This window comes from Poecilia latipinna, unplaced genomic scaffold (assembly GCF_001443285.1).
Source record: "Poecilia latipinna isolate Pla-1442-1.1 unplaced genomic scaffold, P_latipinna-1.0 Scaffold2078, whole genome shotgun sequence".
Taxonomy (NCBI): Eukaryota; Metazoa; Chordata; class Actinopteri; order Cyprinodontiformes; family Poeciliidae; genus Poecilia; species Poecilia latipinna.
The window spans coordinates 14316-33434 of NW_015114694.1; the positions used below are offsets into that span (position 1 = coordinate 14316).

At 38.4% G+C, this 19119-nt stretch overlaps 1 protein-coding gene across 4 annotated transcripts in view; it reads right to left on the reverse strand.

Moving 5' to 3' along the window:
* Positions 1-363: 363 nt before the first annotated feature.
* The window catches only part of itpkb (inositol-trisphosphate 3-kinase B), a 32173-nt gene continuing 13417 nt past the window's right edge, over positions 364-19119 (reverse strand). For 3 of the 4 annotated variants that reach the window (XM_015016919.1, XM_015016918.1, XM_015016920.1), the window contains 7 exons: positions 9180-9279; positions 8889-8926; positions 8619-8794; positions 7360-7564; positions 5743-5844; positions 4577-4648; positions 364-3928 (listed from right to left, as the gene is read on the reverse strand). In XM_015016919.1, coding sequence (XP_014872405.1) covers positions 3719-3928; positions 4577-4648; positions 5743-5844; positions 7360-7564; positions 8619-8794; positions 8889-8926; positions 9180-9279 — 903 coding nt within the window. In that variant the 3' untranslated portion in view covers positions 364-3718. The remainder of the gene's footprint in view (positions 3929-4576; positions 4649-5742; positions 5845-7359; positions 7565-8618; positions 8795-8888; positions 8927-9179; positions 9280-19119) is intronic. The other variant, XR_001422056.1, reaches the window with a different exon arrangement.

The following is a 19119-nucleotide window of genomic DNA, read 5'->3' on the forward strand; positions in this document are numbered from 1 at the left end:
ATGGAATTACAATTAGCTCAATATGGGAGAAAAAAGTAAAAGCATCTAAAGTTTCTTTCTTTAGCAAACACTCTTGAGGACTGAGCTTGAGTCCGTCGCCTCACACACACACAAAAAGAGGTGCGCATGTACAGCTTCTCTGGCCAAAAGCACTCACGAATCACGTCTTCTCTTTCCCAGCAACTCCGGATGCTGCTGCTGTTGTGGACAGGTGTGATTTGAATGGCAAATAAGCTTCATGCAAACCCAGCAATTAGTGTGGGTAAGGAGTGCAGCGTTGGAGGGGTCATAGTTTCAGAAAAAGTGAAATGCACAAGATGGATAGATGGATCGATAGATAGTTAGAAAAATATCACACACAAACATGTTTCACCACAAATGTATTTTTAAAGGAACAGTCCGAAAAATAAATACACAAACCAGCAACACTATAAACCTTTAACACCTACATTACACATCTGTAAGTGCACACAAAGGAAAACAGGCAATATTTATGCCTGCTAGCTCTGAAATGAATAGTTAGCATATTTCATTAAAACAGCCCAGACACGATTGTGATGTCTACCTGTTTCCTTAAGAAGGCACGGCGTTAACTTACAGTAATTCCTTATTTACTGTAACAGCAAATGTTTAATAAAGGCCAACCTGTGAAGAACGTTATTTCCTTCTCATCTACCAAATGATTCTAAAATCAACACCAAACATATCAATCTCATATATATATATATATTGTTTTAAATGCGTATTGTTTTTTTTAAAGTCATATCCCCAATTTCCCTACTCCGTGATTACTTCTTTAAATCCAACATGTTTAATGACAAATCCAGATATACCATTATTAAAAAAAAAAAAAAAAAATTAAAGCCTCCCACAGAATACATTGTGTTGTTTAAATAAAATCAGAACAATTTACAAAGTAATAAACATTTAAGAGAATAATAAACATGCACCCATGTTAGACTAAGCAAAGAAATCCATATTTATACCTAAAAACAAAAACCAAAAATTTTTTTTTCCCGCTTTCTGACTTGGCTTTGTAACGTCAAGGCACTGTGTAGCTTAAATAGGATTGTTCATGGCTGTAAGTGTTCCACAGGATTTAACAACAACTATGTTACAGTAAAAACCAAAACAAAACTACATAAAACTAAATAATAAATCTTTCTGTACACCGCATGAACTACCCAGAGCAACCAAAGAGAAACGTGTCAAGTGTTATAATAATGTCACAATTCATAACACTTCAAAACTACTGGGAAATGCGCTTTGTTTTCCTCTGTCGTGCCTCCTCATGGTGAGTAATTCCCAGACGACTGTGAATCAAACAACATGTTCTAGCTTAACTTTGACTCTGTCTGGGTGTAAAACTGTTGGGCTAATTTTTCTTTATATGTAGTTTTTAAACACACTTAATTGTACTAACTCTTTCCATGGGTTCCCCGTTGAAATTGATGTTTAAAATTGCATTAAAACAAAAAAGAAAAGAAAATACAATAAAAACAGAGTTACATTTTGTGGCTTAACGATGCTTAAATTGGCAATCTTGAACATTTTCATTTAATTGAATTTCTTAGATTTGAATTGCTGAACGACGTGGCTCAGTAGTGCTTGCACATACGCCTCACTGAACAACAGTACTTCTGTGTTTTACAGTATCGGAAAACCTAGTGGTATTTAAAAATAGCTCCTTTTATTTGAATATGAAGAATCTGCAAACAAGAAACACAATTTAAGCATCTGAGCATTTTTTTTTAGCTGTGTAACAACAGCTAACAATCTTTTCCCTCAAATCACTGGCTAACATTTATTCCAAAACTATTATATTATAATTACTATTCACTGGAACTGTTTATCCTGGTCCAAGTGTATATTCCATTATCTACATACTACTTTGCATTTTCAGAAATCACAAGCACACTAATAGCCAAGACATCAACAAATTGGAACATTTCCTGAAAAACTGCCAGATCCAGTTATTCCTAATGACAAGTAAACATACCATGCTGCTGCAGCTTCACAGCACAAATATTTAACCTGTTAAACAGCTGCTGAGATCAGATAAGGCAGTCACCTTAAATGCAATGTGTGTGTGTGTGTGTGTGTGTGTGTGTGTGTGTGTGTGTGTGTGTGAGACTGAGAAGGATCAAGCATTATTATTGGAAGAGCTCTAGAAAGTGAAACACTTTGTAGCTGCAAGACAGTATTGTAACTCACAATTATGCTCGTAGTGAGAGCAAATACAATTATTGACGAGACTAAATATTGAGTGAAAATGAATGTGAGATTTAGAGGTTTGACAATAAAGCATGGTTGAAATGTTAAAGATTGCCATTTTAAGCTCAAATATGGGTCAGATCTTTTTTTTTTAGCCCTAGAATTATTTTTCTGATTCAACACCATCAAAATAAAGCAGGACAGCAGAAGTGGAGGTGTGTTAGATATCTAGTCAAAGTCCTGCCAAATTTATATAAAATGCATTTTTAAAAAATTTATTTCTTGGGATTTTCTAAAAGAAAAAAAAAATTTAAAGGAAGCCCAAAACAACAAGCTGCACCAAACTACTGCTCTAATAGTGCCTTGCAGAAGTATAGTATACGGCTTGAGCTATTTCACTTTCTGTCACATTACAGCCACAAAACTTTATGTATTTTATTGAGATTTTATGTGAAAGACCAAAACAAAGTAGTCGTTAATTATAAATTGGAAGAAGGCATGTTTTTAAAAACTTTTTTTTTTTTTACAAAAACACCGTAAGAAGACGAGCTTATGTTTGGATTCAGTCTCCTTTTAAACGAAGAAAGACATTGTTGAAAGAAAGGCTGAGTATAATCTTCCTGCAGGAACTTTAAAAATGCATCCAGAGATGAAACAGGATCAAGGCAAATCCATGTGTTCGAATGGCCCAGTCAAAGTCCTAACCTAAAACAAATTCAGAATCTGTCTTGGAAATTGGCATTTACTGATGCCTCCATCCTGTCAGACTGAGCTTAAGCTATTTTTCAAAGAATGGGCAAAAACATCTAGTAAGTAGTTGAGCAAAGACGTGTTAAGTGGTTCTACAAAGCTTTGATTGATCAAAGCTGAATACGTACGGATGCACGTTATTTCATATTTTCATTTGCAGAAAATGTAAAAAAAAAACATTTATTTTTCTTACACTTCAAGATTACGTTACTTCATGTTGGTCTGTCAGATATCCAGATAAAAACACACTGAAGTTTGTTAGTGTAACGTGACAAAATGTTAAAAAGTTTCATAAAGCACAGCGCATAATATAATAGAATGCTGAGGCTCTCATTAACAATTAAATATTAGGTAACCTCTTGTTGGTTTAGGCCTTTGCGGAGAATTTATTTATAATATTAAAGTACGTCAACAGGTCTTAGTTTGTATTAGGCAAGAAGATTCGTATTGTTTGCTTTTCAATGGGAATTTCTTAAGTAAAAGGTTATGCTGTCAAAATGAGGTTATATAAGATTGACCTTTTTCCCCATGTTTAAACCACAGCACAAAATAACTCAATTATGAGGAACTGAGGCGCTGTCGCTGTTAGTAGTTCCACTTGTGAGGAACTAAGAGGAGCTGGACCATACGGTTTGCGTCGTGAGCTAAAGTGTCAGTGTTTCAAAGGTTTCTCCAGGAGAGTGAAGTATGAATGGAAGCTTTAATGGTGGTGTGTCCAAAAGTTTACTTGGTTCAAAAACAAAACCTTCAGACTTCAAGTCTCAGAGTCCACCATGGAGGAGAAGATGTCCACCAAGCTGTCGAGTCCGTAAAGGTAGCCGTCCTCTCTGTTCCCTTCTACCCATGATGCTCGGTGGGTTAGTTCCTCCCCGTCAGGGAGGGGCGTGGTCTTTCCAAAGTCGATCATCCACACTTTGGCGCGCTTCCTGCTGTCGTGAACAAATAAGAGCGAGCTGCCGATGACCTGCGAAGACACACAACAGCCATATGATCCAAGAGAACTGGACACAAAGACCAGAACCGAGCAGGGCTCCCACCGTTATTTGCTCAGCAGAACACGCCTTGTTTGTTTCTTTTCAAAACATTATCTCACTTCTCGTTTCAGCTTCATGCGAAATGTCTGTCTGTGTGTGTGTGAGTGCGTGTTTGCGAAAGTGTGAAAATGTGCGCGAGCGTGTGGTCAGGCAGTTAAGAGCCTAATTTCCATGATGAGTCTTGCTGTGTCTAAGTGATTTGGTGTCTTTACTTTACATTAACAACATAAACTGAGTAAACAGGTAACTAGGACTGGAGCTAACGCACGGATTAAATCCACAACTGGCTTGTGTTTAACTCCCATCAGCTCCAACGGAAATAATAAAGCTGCAAAAAGACTTTTGCTAAAATCCATACATCAGTGACAAAGCAAAAAAAAAAAAAAAAAAAGGATGCATTTAACATATTTTTCAGAAATATAATCTTACATGCAATCTATATAATCTTACATGCATAAATACACAGAGCATATTTTCAGTGTTTTGTTTCAACATGAGCAAGAATTTTATTTTTTTTCTTTTGCAAGTTTTACAAACCAACTTTTTAAATGTTTCCCCTACTAGCTGCGTGTCTTTACCTCATGACTTCTGAAGAACGGAGAGATCTCCAAAGTGGCTCGAATTTCCTTTAACCTCGTTAGATATTTGTTCTGGAAAATAATACAAATAAAGAACAAAATTAGTCTGACATGTGCTTAGCAGAGGAAAACAGGCCCTGTTTTAAGCTTTATTCAGCCTCCAGTCAACTTTGACCATCTTTCTAGTCCCCACTGATGGAAAGCTTCCCCACACCATGATGCTGCCACCACCGTGTTTCACTGTAAATGTGGTGAGCAGTGTTAGGTGTTAGGATTTCACCACACGTAGCATTTTGTTTGAAGACCAGAAAGATTTTCTGTCTCAACCATGCAGAGCATCTTCTTTCTATTTTTCAACTAGGGCAACTGCTTGCTCTAGTTTTTGATTTATTTAGGGGTATCAGAGTAACTGAGGCTGGAAATAAAAGCACTGCACATCTTTCAGATTTGTATTTCTAAAAGCGTTATAGGTAGAAGTTTCATACTACTTCACAGTTATGTGCTACTTTGAGTTGTAATATATTCTTAGATAACCCTGCAAACTCTATACATAAGTATTATATATAAACGTATCAGCTTAAAATCAGCTCAATAATTTCCGTTCTGATGATTAATGTTTATTGCAGGGCAACAGAGAAATCATAATCCATTTCATTTTTTGTTTTATTAACTATTTTTGATTGTGTTTTATCTTAGATATTTAAAATAGCTTCCAGTACTAGGTGTTTGTTACAAAATTAAAGTTTATTGGTTTGTAAAAGGGCAAACTTGCACTATTATGCCACTATCAATATATGCTATTTGAAAATTGACTCAAAACCACAATATTAACATTTTTCGCAATAATTACTGGGACAAGTTACCATCCAGCAAAGTTTGCTAATAGTTTTGTTATAAAATATGTGAACAAGTAGCTACGCTTCACCGTGTTCCAGTTGGGAAATGAAACTAAAGCACAGAAATGTTTGACGTCGTCTGAATTGTTGCGGTTCTACACGACTGTAATCCAGACTGTTAAAACGTTCAGACACAGCGTCTACTTGTTCCTCAGACGCAAACATAATGATGGACATCCTACACAACTTCACCTCATCCTCCGATGCTTTACTGTCACTATTGTAATTGGCAGCTTATTGGCTCACAGAGTATTTTAGAAAAACACTCACCAATATCTCCGAATCTCCTCTTACAAAGTCATGGAAGGCTGTCACCACTTGTTCCCTTGTCCTTGTTTTCTTGAAATCTCTGTTCACAGTTCCATCTTCTTTCTACAGAAAAAAAAAACAAGAAAAAAAAAACAAGAGGAAATTAAAATTTACTGGCTTTATTACTCTCTGGAGTTGCAAAATCCGAGAAATGACCTTGCAGCTATTTGTAGACTGACAGTTAATGGATGTGTTTCTCATATGACCTTGTATTTCTATAGACGTTTCAAAATAAAACCTACTTCAGGTTGTCAGACAGGATAGAAAAATTTCATTCTTAATTTTTACACCCAGGGCCAAGTTGACTTGGACAACTTTTTTTCCATTAGTACATGAAATTGACATTTTAGTTTATTATGAGTACTTAGCATTAAAATCAAATAACTTGTTTGACAATCTGAAACATTTAAGTTTGACAAAAAAGAAGAAAAAAAAAAGCAGAAGAAATTTGAAAATCCTTTCTCAGGCTTCAGTCTTAGGAAAGCAGACAGACAGAAAAGGTAGGAAGGAGAAGAAAAGGAGAACAATGTGTGGAAGGAAGGCAGAAGGGTAGGAGATATATTTTTAGAAATTTAGCCTTTGAGCAAGAAAATATCTCTTTGTGTTTTTTTTTAATCTAAACATCCACACAGTAACTATTTTTAAACCTTCAAGCTTTCCACTTCATAGACCAAGTCTCGTCATCGTAAGTTTCCCACACTCCAAAAAAAGAGCGCGTTTTATGTTTCTGCTGCCAGTGCCTTTGTAGTAAAGAGTCTTCCTAAAATGAACTCATCAATGATTAAAACCATCACAACAGACCAAACTGTACACTTCCCTTCTAAAACGGCAAATGTGGAAGTATCAATGTTCAAAGTTGTAACAGAGTGCCGGTGTGTGAAGCCGAAGCGGTGACAGAAAATGCAACTCTGCAGCAAGCATGTTCTTACAGGAGGCGAGACCATTGATGGTCACTAGTTAGGTGGTTTAAAAAGGAATAAATTAGCTTTTCCTATTCCGCTCGCTGCCTAGCAACGAGGTAATATTTAGAAGCAAAAGTACTTTTTCTTTTTCTCTTTATGGCTTAAAGTCTGAAGAGTCTCTGATCCAATCTGCCCTTTACTCACACTTTACCATGTTTTCAGCTTACATAATAGAATCATTGCTACAGGTTTGGCCGTCCATGAAATGATGACAATCCATGCATAATTTTCCAAACGAAGAAGCACACACACACACACACGTCTTTTTCTGGGGATAATCCTCCACATCATGGCAGCGGACCACCAGGAGGTTGTGAATGTCCTTATATAGCCATGACTCCCACAGACAAAGGGACTTTGAGTGTGGACACAATATGTCAGAACCGTATGCCGAGGCCGACACAGCTGACACTGACAGAGCTCATAAAGGACAAGGGTACTCCTGTACCTTGAGAGGAAGTTCCTGGGAAAAAACAGGAAGTTAGGTCATATTCCTGAATTGACCACACAGCAGCGCAGACCGTTGGAAGAAAGAAGGGAAGGAAAGCTGCTCACACACACACACACACACACACACACACACACACACACCTTAGTCCCTCTTTGTGAGTCTTACCTTGACTCCCTCTATCCTGAACCCCAGGGTTGCCGTTGAACTTATTGTCTCTCTCCACTGCATGTATCTTGGCTTGGTCACTGCCTTCTTGTCGTTTTCCTCCAATGTGGGCGCCTCAGGGTCGACCTCGATCATTTTCTGATACATGTCGGGCCTCGGCGCAGGCTTTCTCCGAGCCTTGGTTAGTTCTTCCTCAAGGTAGGTCCTGAAAAATTAAGAGAAGCACATTTGGCGAGGGATGGAGAGGGAAATTACGTAAAGGTTACATGAGTAGAAACACACCTTACACTGCATATTGTTCCCATGGTTTTTAGCTCTACCTGACCTAGAGAGGTTATCTGCTGTCCCACAATATAGGGTGACAAGCAGCTCAATGGAGTTTTTCTAAATGTAACATTCAGTGTTATGTATAAACATGGTAAAAAGCGTACCTATGTGAGTGGCGTTAGCGTTTTGGAGAACCTAGTAACATCTAGTAAGTAGATGAGCAAAGATGTGTTAAGAAGTGGTTCTACAAAGCTTTGATTGATCAAAGCTGAATACGTACGGATGCACGTATGATTTTGCTCAAATCATAATTTGAGCAAAATTATGATCAAGATGATTCATTCGAACTGAGAGAAAAATTCAACAACAGCGTTTGAGTGAAAACAAAAGATGAAAAATGCATTTTGAGTGACGCAAACTTTATCTATTTTATGTAGAAAAGAGCTGTAACATTATCCTGCACAGGTAAGTAACTGGTGACTGGCGTATGTGCGAAGCCACATATCTTACTTTAAACTTGGCTTTTGCACCTTGAATTTTCTTTAAACTTAACAATATAAACCTAAGGCCCATTTCCCAACCAAAACTGGTTTTTTTGACCAGTCCAGTTTCAGACTTTAGAGTAAATGAGTGATAATTTTGACAGCTGATACTCTCAAACATCAACAGGGATTGGGATTATTTTGCTCTATGACGGTTAAAGGCGGAACATGTGGGGAAACGCAGCATTCAGCCAAATAAAATGCTTTAATCTTATTTGGCTGGGGAGAAGAAAATAATGAAACAGATGTAAATAAATTAACATAGGCCAGGCTGAAAATGCTGCACAATGACACAATTGCGTTTGTAGTTGACACGTAATAAAATAACTTTCCATCTCACATCTCAGACAACAGATGAGCTCCTCTGTAAGCCCAAAAACCTGGAGCAGTCGGTGGAATTAAGCACATCATGTAAAACATTTTTGCGAAAACAATTTTGCGTTCTCTCACCTCACTCCCATCTTACAGTCCATTACACACGGGTAGTCGAACTCTGCCAGCAGATCCTCCATCTGGTTGTACTTCTGGCCATCCTTCTCCACGTCTCCGTGATAACCAGGAACGTAGGGCTTCAGCACATCCTCCATCAGCCGGGACAAGCAGCGCTGCTCGCATTCACAGTGTTTCTAAAAGACACCGTTAGCAAGTGAGCATTTAAATCAGAATTACAAATATGAGGAAGGTGTTAACAACAGAGATGATCTGAAGCTAATTTCTTACTTTTAATATGCGTCCATTTGCACCCGCTTTAAAACTCCCTGTGAAGAGAAAAACCTTTAGAGTCAGGCGGCTGCGGAAAGAGCCTGAAGTGCCGTAGTTTAGGTTAGCTGACTGAAGACACTTCAGCTGTGATTTAGATCTCCGTTAAGCAAACCGGTTCTGTGGGGTCCAACACGATGATGTATAGCGCTAACGTTGCAGCCAACCATTTTTCAGCTAGATGTATCAGAGCACTTAGGATTCAACCGTCCCTTTCTTTTGTCACCAGGAAGTCGTCTGTGTTCTGCATACCTGCGTGTCCAGCCAGTTGAATCCAGGGATACTTCTTCTTGAAGGACATAACAAATGGAGACCAGTGGACCATGTTCTTTATCTTCTTCCATGACTTGTGCTGCATAAATAAACACACACAGAGAAACAAAGAGGCTTAGCGTATCTATCATGTATCTCTACTTTGTTACACTGCTATGCTTAGACTTGGTGCACGCTGACTTTCAGGATGTTTATTTGCGAGTAGCTGCATGGGCAGAGAATCAGCTGCTCTCCAAGAATGTATTAAGTGGAATATGAAAAAATCATTATCATTTAGCAAAAGTAGATAAGAGAGCCATAGCTAATAAAGGTTAACCTCAGGAAGGTGTACAACCTCAACAACATGCACTGTGGTCTTATCTGTTCTCAAATGGAAAAACAAGAATTACAAGGCAAACAGAAACAGTTTTTTGATAAGAGTGTTTACTACCTTAAAAGTAAAACCAGTTTTCTGACATATTCAGTTTCAACCCAGTTTAGACTAATATTTGAGGCAAGCTTAGAATTCGACACAATCTGCTTCTGGTCTTTGAGCAGCTGAGATGCCTGTTGATCAACATTTTAAACAAATAAAAGAACATTTTGAATGTAATTTGCCACCACCTAGTGGTATGAGTGTGAAGTACCACTACCTGCAGTATAAAAAGATTTAGCTCAATATTTTGCACGATTATCTCGTTGCACATTTGCATCATACCTATATTTTGCATGGACTGCATTAGCTATATTCAAATAAACAATCTCCATTAGAGTTAGTATCTGCTTCACAGCTAAGCACAATTAACTTAATTTCTATACAACTGTTTACAATCTGAGGCAGTAGAAGGTTGTGAAGCAGTAGTATATACACAGCACCGTTTAACAACCCTAATAAACTGAATGGCTGCATTATGTATTTACCCTTGAAATGCAAGTTTAAATAAAGAAGAGAAGCAGCAGCAGTTAAAGTCGATCTTTAAATATGTTGGCTAATTATCTGCTTTTCACAGTTTTGCTAAAAATCTATGAGAGGCATAATAAACACGTGCACCTAAAAAAACACACACACACATTGTGTTGACTATCCGTGACCTCGGGGAGCCAACTTCTCCTTTTTTTTTTTTTTACATTTGTTGTTTTCTAACATTTTAACTAAACTCTGGAGAACTGAGCCAGGGTTTCCTCTGGCAACTCACACAAACACAAACAGACCCAGCGTTTCAGCAAAGGCTCGCCCTGTCCCTGGCAGGGATGCACTGAACTGTGGGAGTCCTGCCTCACAAAGAGACACTCATTCACAAAGTGACACACACACACACACACACACACACACACACACAAACACACACATATACACGCGCACACACACAACATTGTTGTTTCAACATAAACAGCTTTTCTCTGATTTAAATCCAACTCTTCCTTTTTTTTCTTTTTTTACTAGTTCTGTGGCTTTATAGTGCTCAGACTTTCCTTCATTAATCGTGTTTTCCATATTTTGTTACAACCACAAATTTCATTGTAACTTATTGAGCTTTTATAGCTAGAACAACATAAATTAGTTCATAACTGTGAAGCGGAAGAACGTCTTACAAATAAAAATCAGAAAAGTCTGGTGAGCATTTATATCAAGCACTCGCTTCTCTCACACACACACACACACACACACACACACACACACACACACACACATATATATATATAAAATTCTGTGCAATTAAAATCCTTTAGAGGTCGTTTGATTAGGAAATTATGTCAGAATTAGTGTAAATTAAACTCAGTATAAATAAAGTTGCACACAATAAAGCATAGGTCTTGAGAAAAAGCCGCAAGATCAAAGCTACTATTGAAATAGAATCATAAGATATTATGCCTTCATGTGGAGAAGATGCTCTCTGGTCAGATGAGTCCAACATTAAACCTGTGTGGGACTGTGAAACAGTTTGGGACTTGTGTCACAGTCTGCAACTGTGAAACAAGGTGGTGGCAGTATCATGCTGGGAAGCCTCAATCTGCAGAAAGTTTAGTTTAAAAGCTGGCACAGATATACCAAAAAAGAGTTGCAGCTGTTACTGCAATAAAGGGGGGTTTCTGCAAAAGTACTGACTCGGGGGGGTGGGCTAAAAACAATGCCATGCCACACTTTTCAGATTTATTTCTTGTAAATCATTTAAAAATTATGTTTAACTTCTGTCCGCCTTATAATTATACACTACTTTGTGGATGCCTATGAAAAAAAAAATTACAATTCGCAGAGGTTTGTGGTTGGAGTGTGACTTTTGCTGAGAAGTTGTTTTTACTCTGCATAAATAAACCGGGTGCACAACAACTCTGGGAAATCTAAAATAGAAATAAAACAGACTTTTAGTTCAGTGAACAAACCAGTATTATACTCGATCTAAATCCCAGCAATCCAAGACGCTTTTTTTTTTTTTGTTGTTAACAGTGGAATCATTACATCAGATGTGGAAAAATTCAGCTCGACTCTGAGAGTTCAAACAAAGCTTGGCTGTTCAACAACAAGGTCACCAGCGATTGCAGCAGAGCTGAAAATATGTGTTGAAAAATCCAACTTCCTAAACACCGCTCGACTGATATTATGACAAAATCCTCTCGCTTCACGTTGCAAATAGAAAGTTAAAGTTGACCTCACTGAGAGAAGATTTCCTCCGGTCTGTGAGCATCAGGAGAAATAATATTATGTCTCCAAATAACTCGGGGGTAGAAGAAGAGCAGCAGGAGGAGAAGTGAGGAGAAGAGGGATAAGATAAGAGAGGAGCGGACCATAGAAGGAGACATTTAACCCAAGTCCAATAATCTGGACCTGAAGAAAATTCATCAGCTGTTACTATGACTATCTATGGTTAAACGTGTCCACACACGTTCATTCAAAGCATTCAGAAGTCACGTGATGCCTTTTTTCTTCTCTGGACCAGTGAAGGGGTTAGGAAAAAACTCAAGCAGCAAAAGACACCCAAACCCTGACGTTTACAGAAATCACATGATGGAAACTCATTTAAGAGTGAGGTCATCTGAAATGGGTCCCTGAGCAGAAAGTCTAAACTTTTCTCAGTTCGAGAGGTCCAATAAACAGAGAATGTTTTCTTTTATATTTAACAAGAAAAAAAAAAAATCAAAAAAATCAAAGGAGAGCGGGTTGTTTAAAGGGAAAATTATGGCGTCCTGGAGGCAGGAAATCGCTTCGTTTACACGTGTTATCCAGTAATTAAGGCTGGAAATTAAACAAAACGGCTAAAACATTCAGTTATCAACCAACGGATTTGTTTTTGCTTTCTAAACACTCATAAAGCTCGTTTTTGTCAACTTGTTTAGCCTATGGGCAGGAAGGAAAAGAGCGGCGGCTACTGGCTGAAGTTTGTGCTTCCCCTGTGAGTTCTGTCATACTTTCCAGCATGCAAGGCGAGAGTCTGCACCAGCTTAACAGAGCAACACCCAGCATGGTCACTATGTGCACGTCGCAGAAAAGTACTTCAGCAGTTTTCATAAATGAAAAAGAAACTCAATCATCAAATATTCCACCTGGAATCACCACTTCCCAGTGAAGTCTTGCTAGTTCTAGTTTGTTGAAAGCGAATCCTTCAGCAGGCGTAAATCTGAGTTGAAAAATCTCCTGCGTGGGTTACCTGAGGGCTGCTGCGTCGGTGGATGACGGTGATGATGAAGATGGCTACGAGCGATGCCACAACACTCCACAGTGAGCACAGCCATGCAGACCACATCGTGACAGATGGGCTGCCAGTCAACCAGGCAACCTGACAGAAGCGACGACCTGACCGGCCCGCGCTCCGCTCACAGCTGGAAAACCCGGCTCCTCGGGCGCCTCTCTCCCGACCTCAGCGACATTTACACCTGTGTGTGTGTCTGACTGCGTGCAGGCACAAACAACTGCGGGGTCATTTGATTGGCAAAACAGAGGGTAAACATAATCTGGGCATGCAAATCTCCACACAGGTCCCCGACGATTGAAAAACAGATGGAGCAACGTGTGTGTGAGTCTGAGAATGCAAAACAATCTAGATTTAATTAGAAGTCAAGCAAATTCCTCAGAGATATGTTTCATATTTGAAAGCAGTTAGAGGTTTTTTTTTATATTATTCTTTTTTGTGGGTGAATAAAAGATTGATGACAAGAAAACCACAACAATGGCTAATATAAACAAAAGGAAGCATTCAAACCAGCATTCCCCACACTCTATGGCAACATACTCAGCACTTTACCGCAGACTTCATGTGAATTTTAATTACTTAAACTCACAATGCACCTAAGCAATCAAAGGCACTGTCCAGTTTATCTACATTTTGTGACAATTCGACTAACTATAACAAATTCTATTGACTGTATTACTTCCTGTTTCTGTCAGCATTTCTTAAAGACGTGTAACTAAATAAACTGCAGGTTGTTGTTGTTGAATTAGGAAGCTGATGTATCATGATGATTCCATTCGCATCTTAAACAGAACTTAATTTTATCTCTTGTACTTCCTCCAGCCTATACTCGTCAATCCTTTTGTACCTTTAAAACGGGAAAATATATTGGGAAATTAATTTTTCAACATGGACTGCACGGCGACGCAGCTGGCAGCACTGTTGCCTTGCAGCAAGAAGGTGCTGACTGCACCAGTCTCACAGTGAAACACGGTGATGGCACTTTTCCTTCTGCAAGCTCAGGGAAGCTGGTCAGAGTTGACGTAAAGGTCGGTGGCGCAAAATATAGTACAATCGAGGAAGAAAACCTCGTTGGAGTCACAGAGCACTTAATCGTGGAGTAAAGGTTCATCCCTCAGCAGGAAAACAGGTCTACACCTTCGGTCGGAGCTGCAATGGAACCGTTTGGATCAAAGCATGCTCATGAGTTCGTGTGGATCAGTCAAGGTCAAAACTAAATACAAAATAAAATGTGGGACAAGACTTGAAAATAAATGATTAGAGATGCTCTCCATTCAATCTGACAGAGGTGGAGCTATTTTGATAAATGGGTGCAAATCTCAGATTCTGGATGCACTGAAAAAAAATGAAACTCTAACTTAAAGATTTGTGTTGGTCATAAGAAATAGAATGAAATTCATCAAACGTACTTTAATTATGTTTGTTTACCTTCACAACTTAATAAATTAACTTTGATAAACATGATTTTATTACTTATTAATTAATGCATTTGCTTTTAAGTTGTAGCTGCATTTTCTTATTTTCAGTGTGTGCAAAGTCTTAATATTATTTGTTTCCACATACACACTACTCTTTCCTGTTTGCAATCAGGAATTTTCCCAAAGTGTTTGTGATCCAACAGGACAGACATTTTTTCTGCTTGGCTTCCACTTTGTTGAGAAATTACTGTCTATAAGATGAATGAAAGATGCCTTGTTGCCCTCCTGGGTTTAGATTAGATGTTTTCCAGAGAAAAGAGCTTTTCTAGTGAAGCTTCATTACATCTGTTGAAACTTAATGAGAGGCCTCAGACTGTTAAAAAAAAAACATCCAACAAGTTTTAATTTAATGGTATTTGATTTAAAGTCTTCAAGTTCTGTCAGATCAGTGTTTGAATTACTCTCCTCATATGCCCATAGTGTTGAATGAGGGTTTCTTCTGGGTATAATTACCCAAAAAATGCTATGTGTGCATACTCATGTCTCTTCATGTCTGTAAAAAAGAAAAAAACAAAAAGGAAAAAAAAAAAGAAGTAAGACTGCTTTTAGAAAGTCGCAGAAGGCTCAAAAGCCTTTTTCCTCTGTCTGTATGTTCCCTTTGCCGCCAGCTTCGGTCTGTCTCACATCTTTGGCCGCTCGGTGAAAGATTTCTTCTATCTCCGTCCCCAGACTGGCTGAGTGACAGGAGGATAGCAGGAAGAACAGCAAAGTTTCCATTGAGGGAGAGTCGAAGAGAGAGAGAGGAAATTGTAAGCGAAGGAACTTCTTGCAGACAGGAAGTTGAGGAAGGGGGGGTTGCCGCTTGCCTCAGCGACAGTATTTTCCACATCCGCCGCTGACTACAAACAAAATAAGGCAGAAAAAAAAAACTGGCCTTGCCCACTGTAAACAGCAGATAGAGGAAAGAGTGAAAAAAAAAAGAGAGAGCCACCAAGCAAGAGAGGATTTACTGGTCACTGGTCATTACTGGTTCCAGAATATGCATGATTTTCAACACATCAGCTACATGCATTTGCATGTAAAAGCTACAAATTCATTGGTTTTATGTCAAAATGGTTATCTTAAAAATATGCACAGATATATAGAAATATAATGTTTAATTATCAACGAAAAGAAACTGCAGTAATGTTATCCCATATCGACTGTTTGCATGCGGAAAGTAGTGCAGGAAAGGGGTGTCAAATGGTTAAAAAAAGGCACTCAGGGCAAAGGGTAACTCTGGGTTACTAATGTGTAACGTGCACAAGCAGGGGAAACACTGATGCACGCCGATGTTTTAAACGGAGAGACTCTGAGGAAACAACAGGCTCGATATCTCTCACCACAAGGTCCCCTTGCAGATACAAATACTGCAACTGTCTGAGTCTGCAAAAGTTTAGACTACGAGGTGCACAAACACAACACAAACACACACTTACTCACAAGCCAAAGAAGAAGAAGAAAAAAAAAATCAAGCACACAGGCACCATTAGACTGCAGTGAGGGTGACACAGTTTAAACAACATGCTTGGAGAGAGCATGATTAATCCTTCGGTAACCAAGGTTTGGCTGGTGGAGAAACAGCTTTGAAATACCGACTGCGCTGGTAAGCTGGGAAAAGAAAGACCTTACAGTAGAAAGGAGGTTAGATGTTTTGAATGCGGCTGATGTTCAGTTATGTCGTAACTAAACATTGCAGTTAGATAAGAAGACTTCTTTCCAAATTGAGGTCACTATGGAACATTAAAGAGCCAATCTGAGTTTCGATCTAGGCTTGACTCTGCAAGACTAAAAAAAAAAAAAAAAGCCAAAGTGATTCAAGGGGGTCCTTTTGCAAATTTGTCAGGGAATGTCAGTGCATTTCATACTTCTGCATATTGATCTCTGGCTCACATGCATGAGTGTTTTCTCATAGCCGTGTATCAGGGCCAGCAGGGTTTCCCCAGAGCTGCGGGTCCAGAAAAGGCCAACCTGTCATCTAGGCCACCAAACCCAGTGACAGCAGTTTGACCCGACTGCTTCATGTCATGCATAAAGCATGGAGCTGCATTCTCCAAATTTGCACAAAAAACACCAAATAAAGGACTGACCAGTGGTTCCCCTTGCACTGTAAACCAAGTAGGCACTGCAACAAACACACACTTAGGTTAAACACACACCCATAAACTTAGAGACTCTGCACAGCTGTGAGAGGGAAACTCAGTTTGACGTCACAGGGCTGCTAGGCAACTTGCGCTGTGGTGGTGAAGATTTTCCACTGCAGTACAAACAGTGTGTGTGTGTGTGTGTGTGCATGTGTGTGTGTGTGTGTGTGTGTGTGTAGTGTGTGTGTGTGCGGGTGTGTGTGTGTGTGTACTGATAGCTCAGTTGACTTACAGTGCTGGACATACAGTAAAAATGGCTGCTCACCTCGGCAAAGTACGGCCAAAAGAAATCTCTCATTTTGGTTAAATTCGCAGGAAACAGCATAAAATCAACACGGAAAGGTGACGATGTTGGGTTTGGGTCAGCGTGTGACCACGTTTATCAGAGACACAGAAAAAGGGGATATGAGTGTAGCTTTGCCAGGTTACACTTTCAGTGTGTGTACGCTGATGAATGTGTGATATTTTACTGACTAAATTTGTAGAGAAATGTGTGCAGAAGGTGTGCCGATGATGTGTTGGGGTTTACGGTTACTGCAGGATGGGTGTGGCCTTCGCTTCAAAAAGCCCAGCCTGTTTATATAGTCGATCTGTGTATTTAACAGGCGCATCTATTTCAGCTCCTTGAAAGTTTATAGAAATCTTTTCAAGCATCCCGTCCTCTGCAAACTCTACATATGGTTTCGTAACACTTTGCGTGTATCACTCCGCTTCTAGATGTCCTGCTGTGCATCCTTTTTGTTGCTTCTGTCCAAAATAGCTTCAAAGTCTTGACTGAGTCTGTATAGGATCTGAAAGATGAAGGACTTTTATTCCAACCCTCTGACAAAGTGAGGAGATAAATAATCATTTTTTTACATAAAAAAAAACGATTGGATTCTTGATAGTCCCAATAAAAATATATGATTATTAATAATTATTATAGTTAATTTAGCATTCAAAAAAATATTTAGTTACATTTTTTTCCCGTGATCATCACGTATGCAGCTTTAAGAGAGCAAAACCACATGAATGTCCTTCCCCGGCTAACAAAGGAAGCGACGCTGAAGACCGACTGCTGGACAACCGAGTTCTGAAGAAGCCACAAACTTTTGCTCTTGTAGGACGATGTGTCATGTGGCTTACAAAGATCTCACGCACGGAAAGATTCTCACGAATGGAAGGTGAAGAAAGCAAAATAGCATTCTTTGTCCCGAGACAGACCACGAAAAAGAATCAGAGACAGCAGTTTCACACTGGCTGTAAGGTAACACGCTTTCTAAAATTAGGGCCACACAATATTGGAAGATCATACGACTTTGACACTGTTGGCAAAAAAACTGAGATTGTTTTCTTTAGTACATTTCCTACAACTTGCTCTTTTTTTTTTTTTTTTATTAATAGCCTGTGCAGGAGAACATTCATAATATTTTGTTGATCAAACTGGCTTCGTCCACAGAGGACAGCAGAAACACCAGTCGATAAAAGTTATAACGCTTAAAGCAAGAAGCAAAGTTTTGAGTTAGCACTCCAACCTCTGTCTGTATGACTTGTCTGACTCAAAACGAACTGGCAACGCACTGAAATATGTTACAAGCCTAAACATCAATCATCTGTATAAAAACAAAGAGGGACGCTGCTGGCATTACAATGGCATTTTAACAAATTCTTCCACGCAACCAGCAGGACCGAGATGTGAGCGTGATTGGGTTAGGAATGCGCTCCTGCAGGAGCTGCACAGCTGGGTTCACTAATTGTCCAAATGCCACTAGTTGATAAAATGTGACACAATCACATCTATGCAGAAAATATAGTGTCAATATTAAGCTAATGACAACTGAGGTTTTATTTTGAAAAATAGTCTATACTTTTTTCGTTTTACTCTCACATAAAATACATGTGAGCTACATTTTTTAATAAAAACTAGTCACAAATGACTACACTTAACCAAAATTATTATGCAACTCTGAACATTTTAAGTGGAAAAACTGCCTTGAAGTGGTAAAGAATTGAAATGGAAACCTGCAAAATAGGATTTGGAAGAGAAAAAGAAAACTATAAATACATTGTCTAAGTGAAGTAAGTTGTTCTTAACAACAACAAATTCTGCAAATTTCCCCAACACACTTACATTTTTGAAAAAAAGTAATAATGTTTGTATCTCGAACTAAACTTGTACCATTTCACTATTTTTTCTCTCAGACATTTTCGCCAAACCAATTGCTCCACTTGAGCTTAAGTGAAAAAAAAAAACTGTTTTCTAATTTCTAATTTTTTTTAACTGACATATTATTACATGAATAGATATAATTTCAAGTCCAAGTTGATGTCAAATTTGAAGAAAAAAAGGATTTTAAATGTCTAAGTCGTGTTAAAAAAACACATTTGTGGAATGAGGCGTTTAATATTTATAGAAAGGTTTTTGATTTTAAAAAAAAAAACTAAATGTGGAAATTATATACAAAACATTAAAGGCAAATCAACTAAAAATTAGTAGTCAATTAATTAAAAATAAATAAAAAAGTTTTTATATCTCCAGAAAATTTACCATTTCACACAAGCCCTGAATTAATTATCCTGTTATGATAAACGTATCCTATTAATCCAGATGCTTCTTTGACGTTTTCTTTTGTAGCTTTGTTTCCTGAAGACATTTCCCAGCTGCAACAAACAA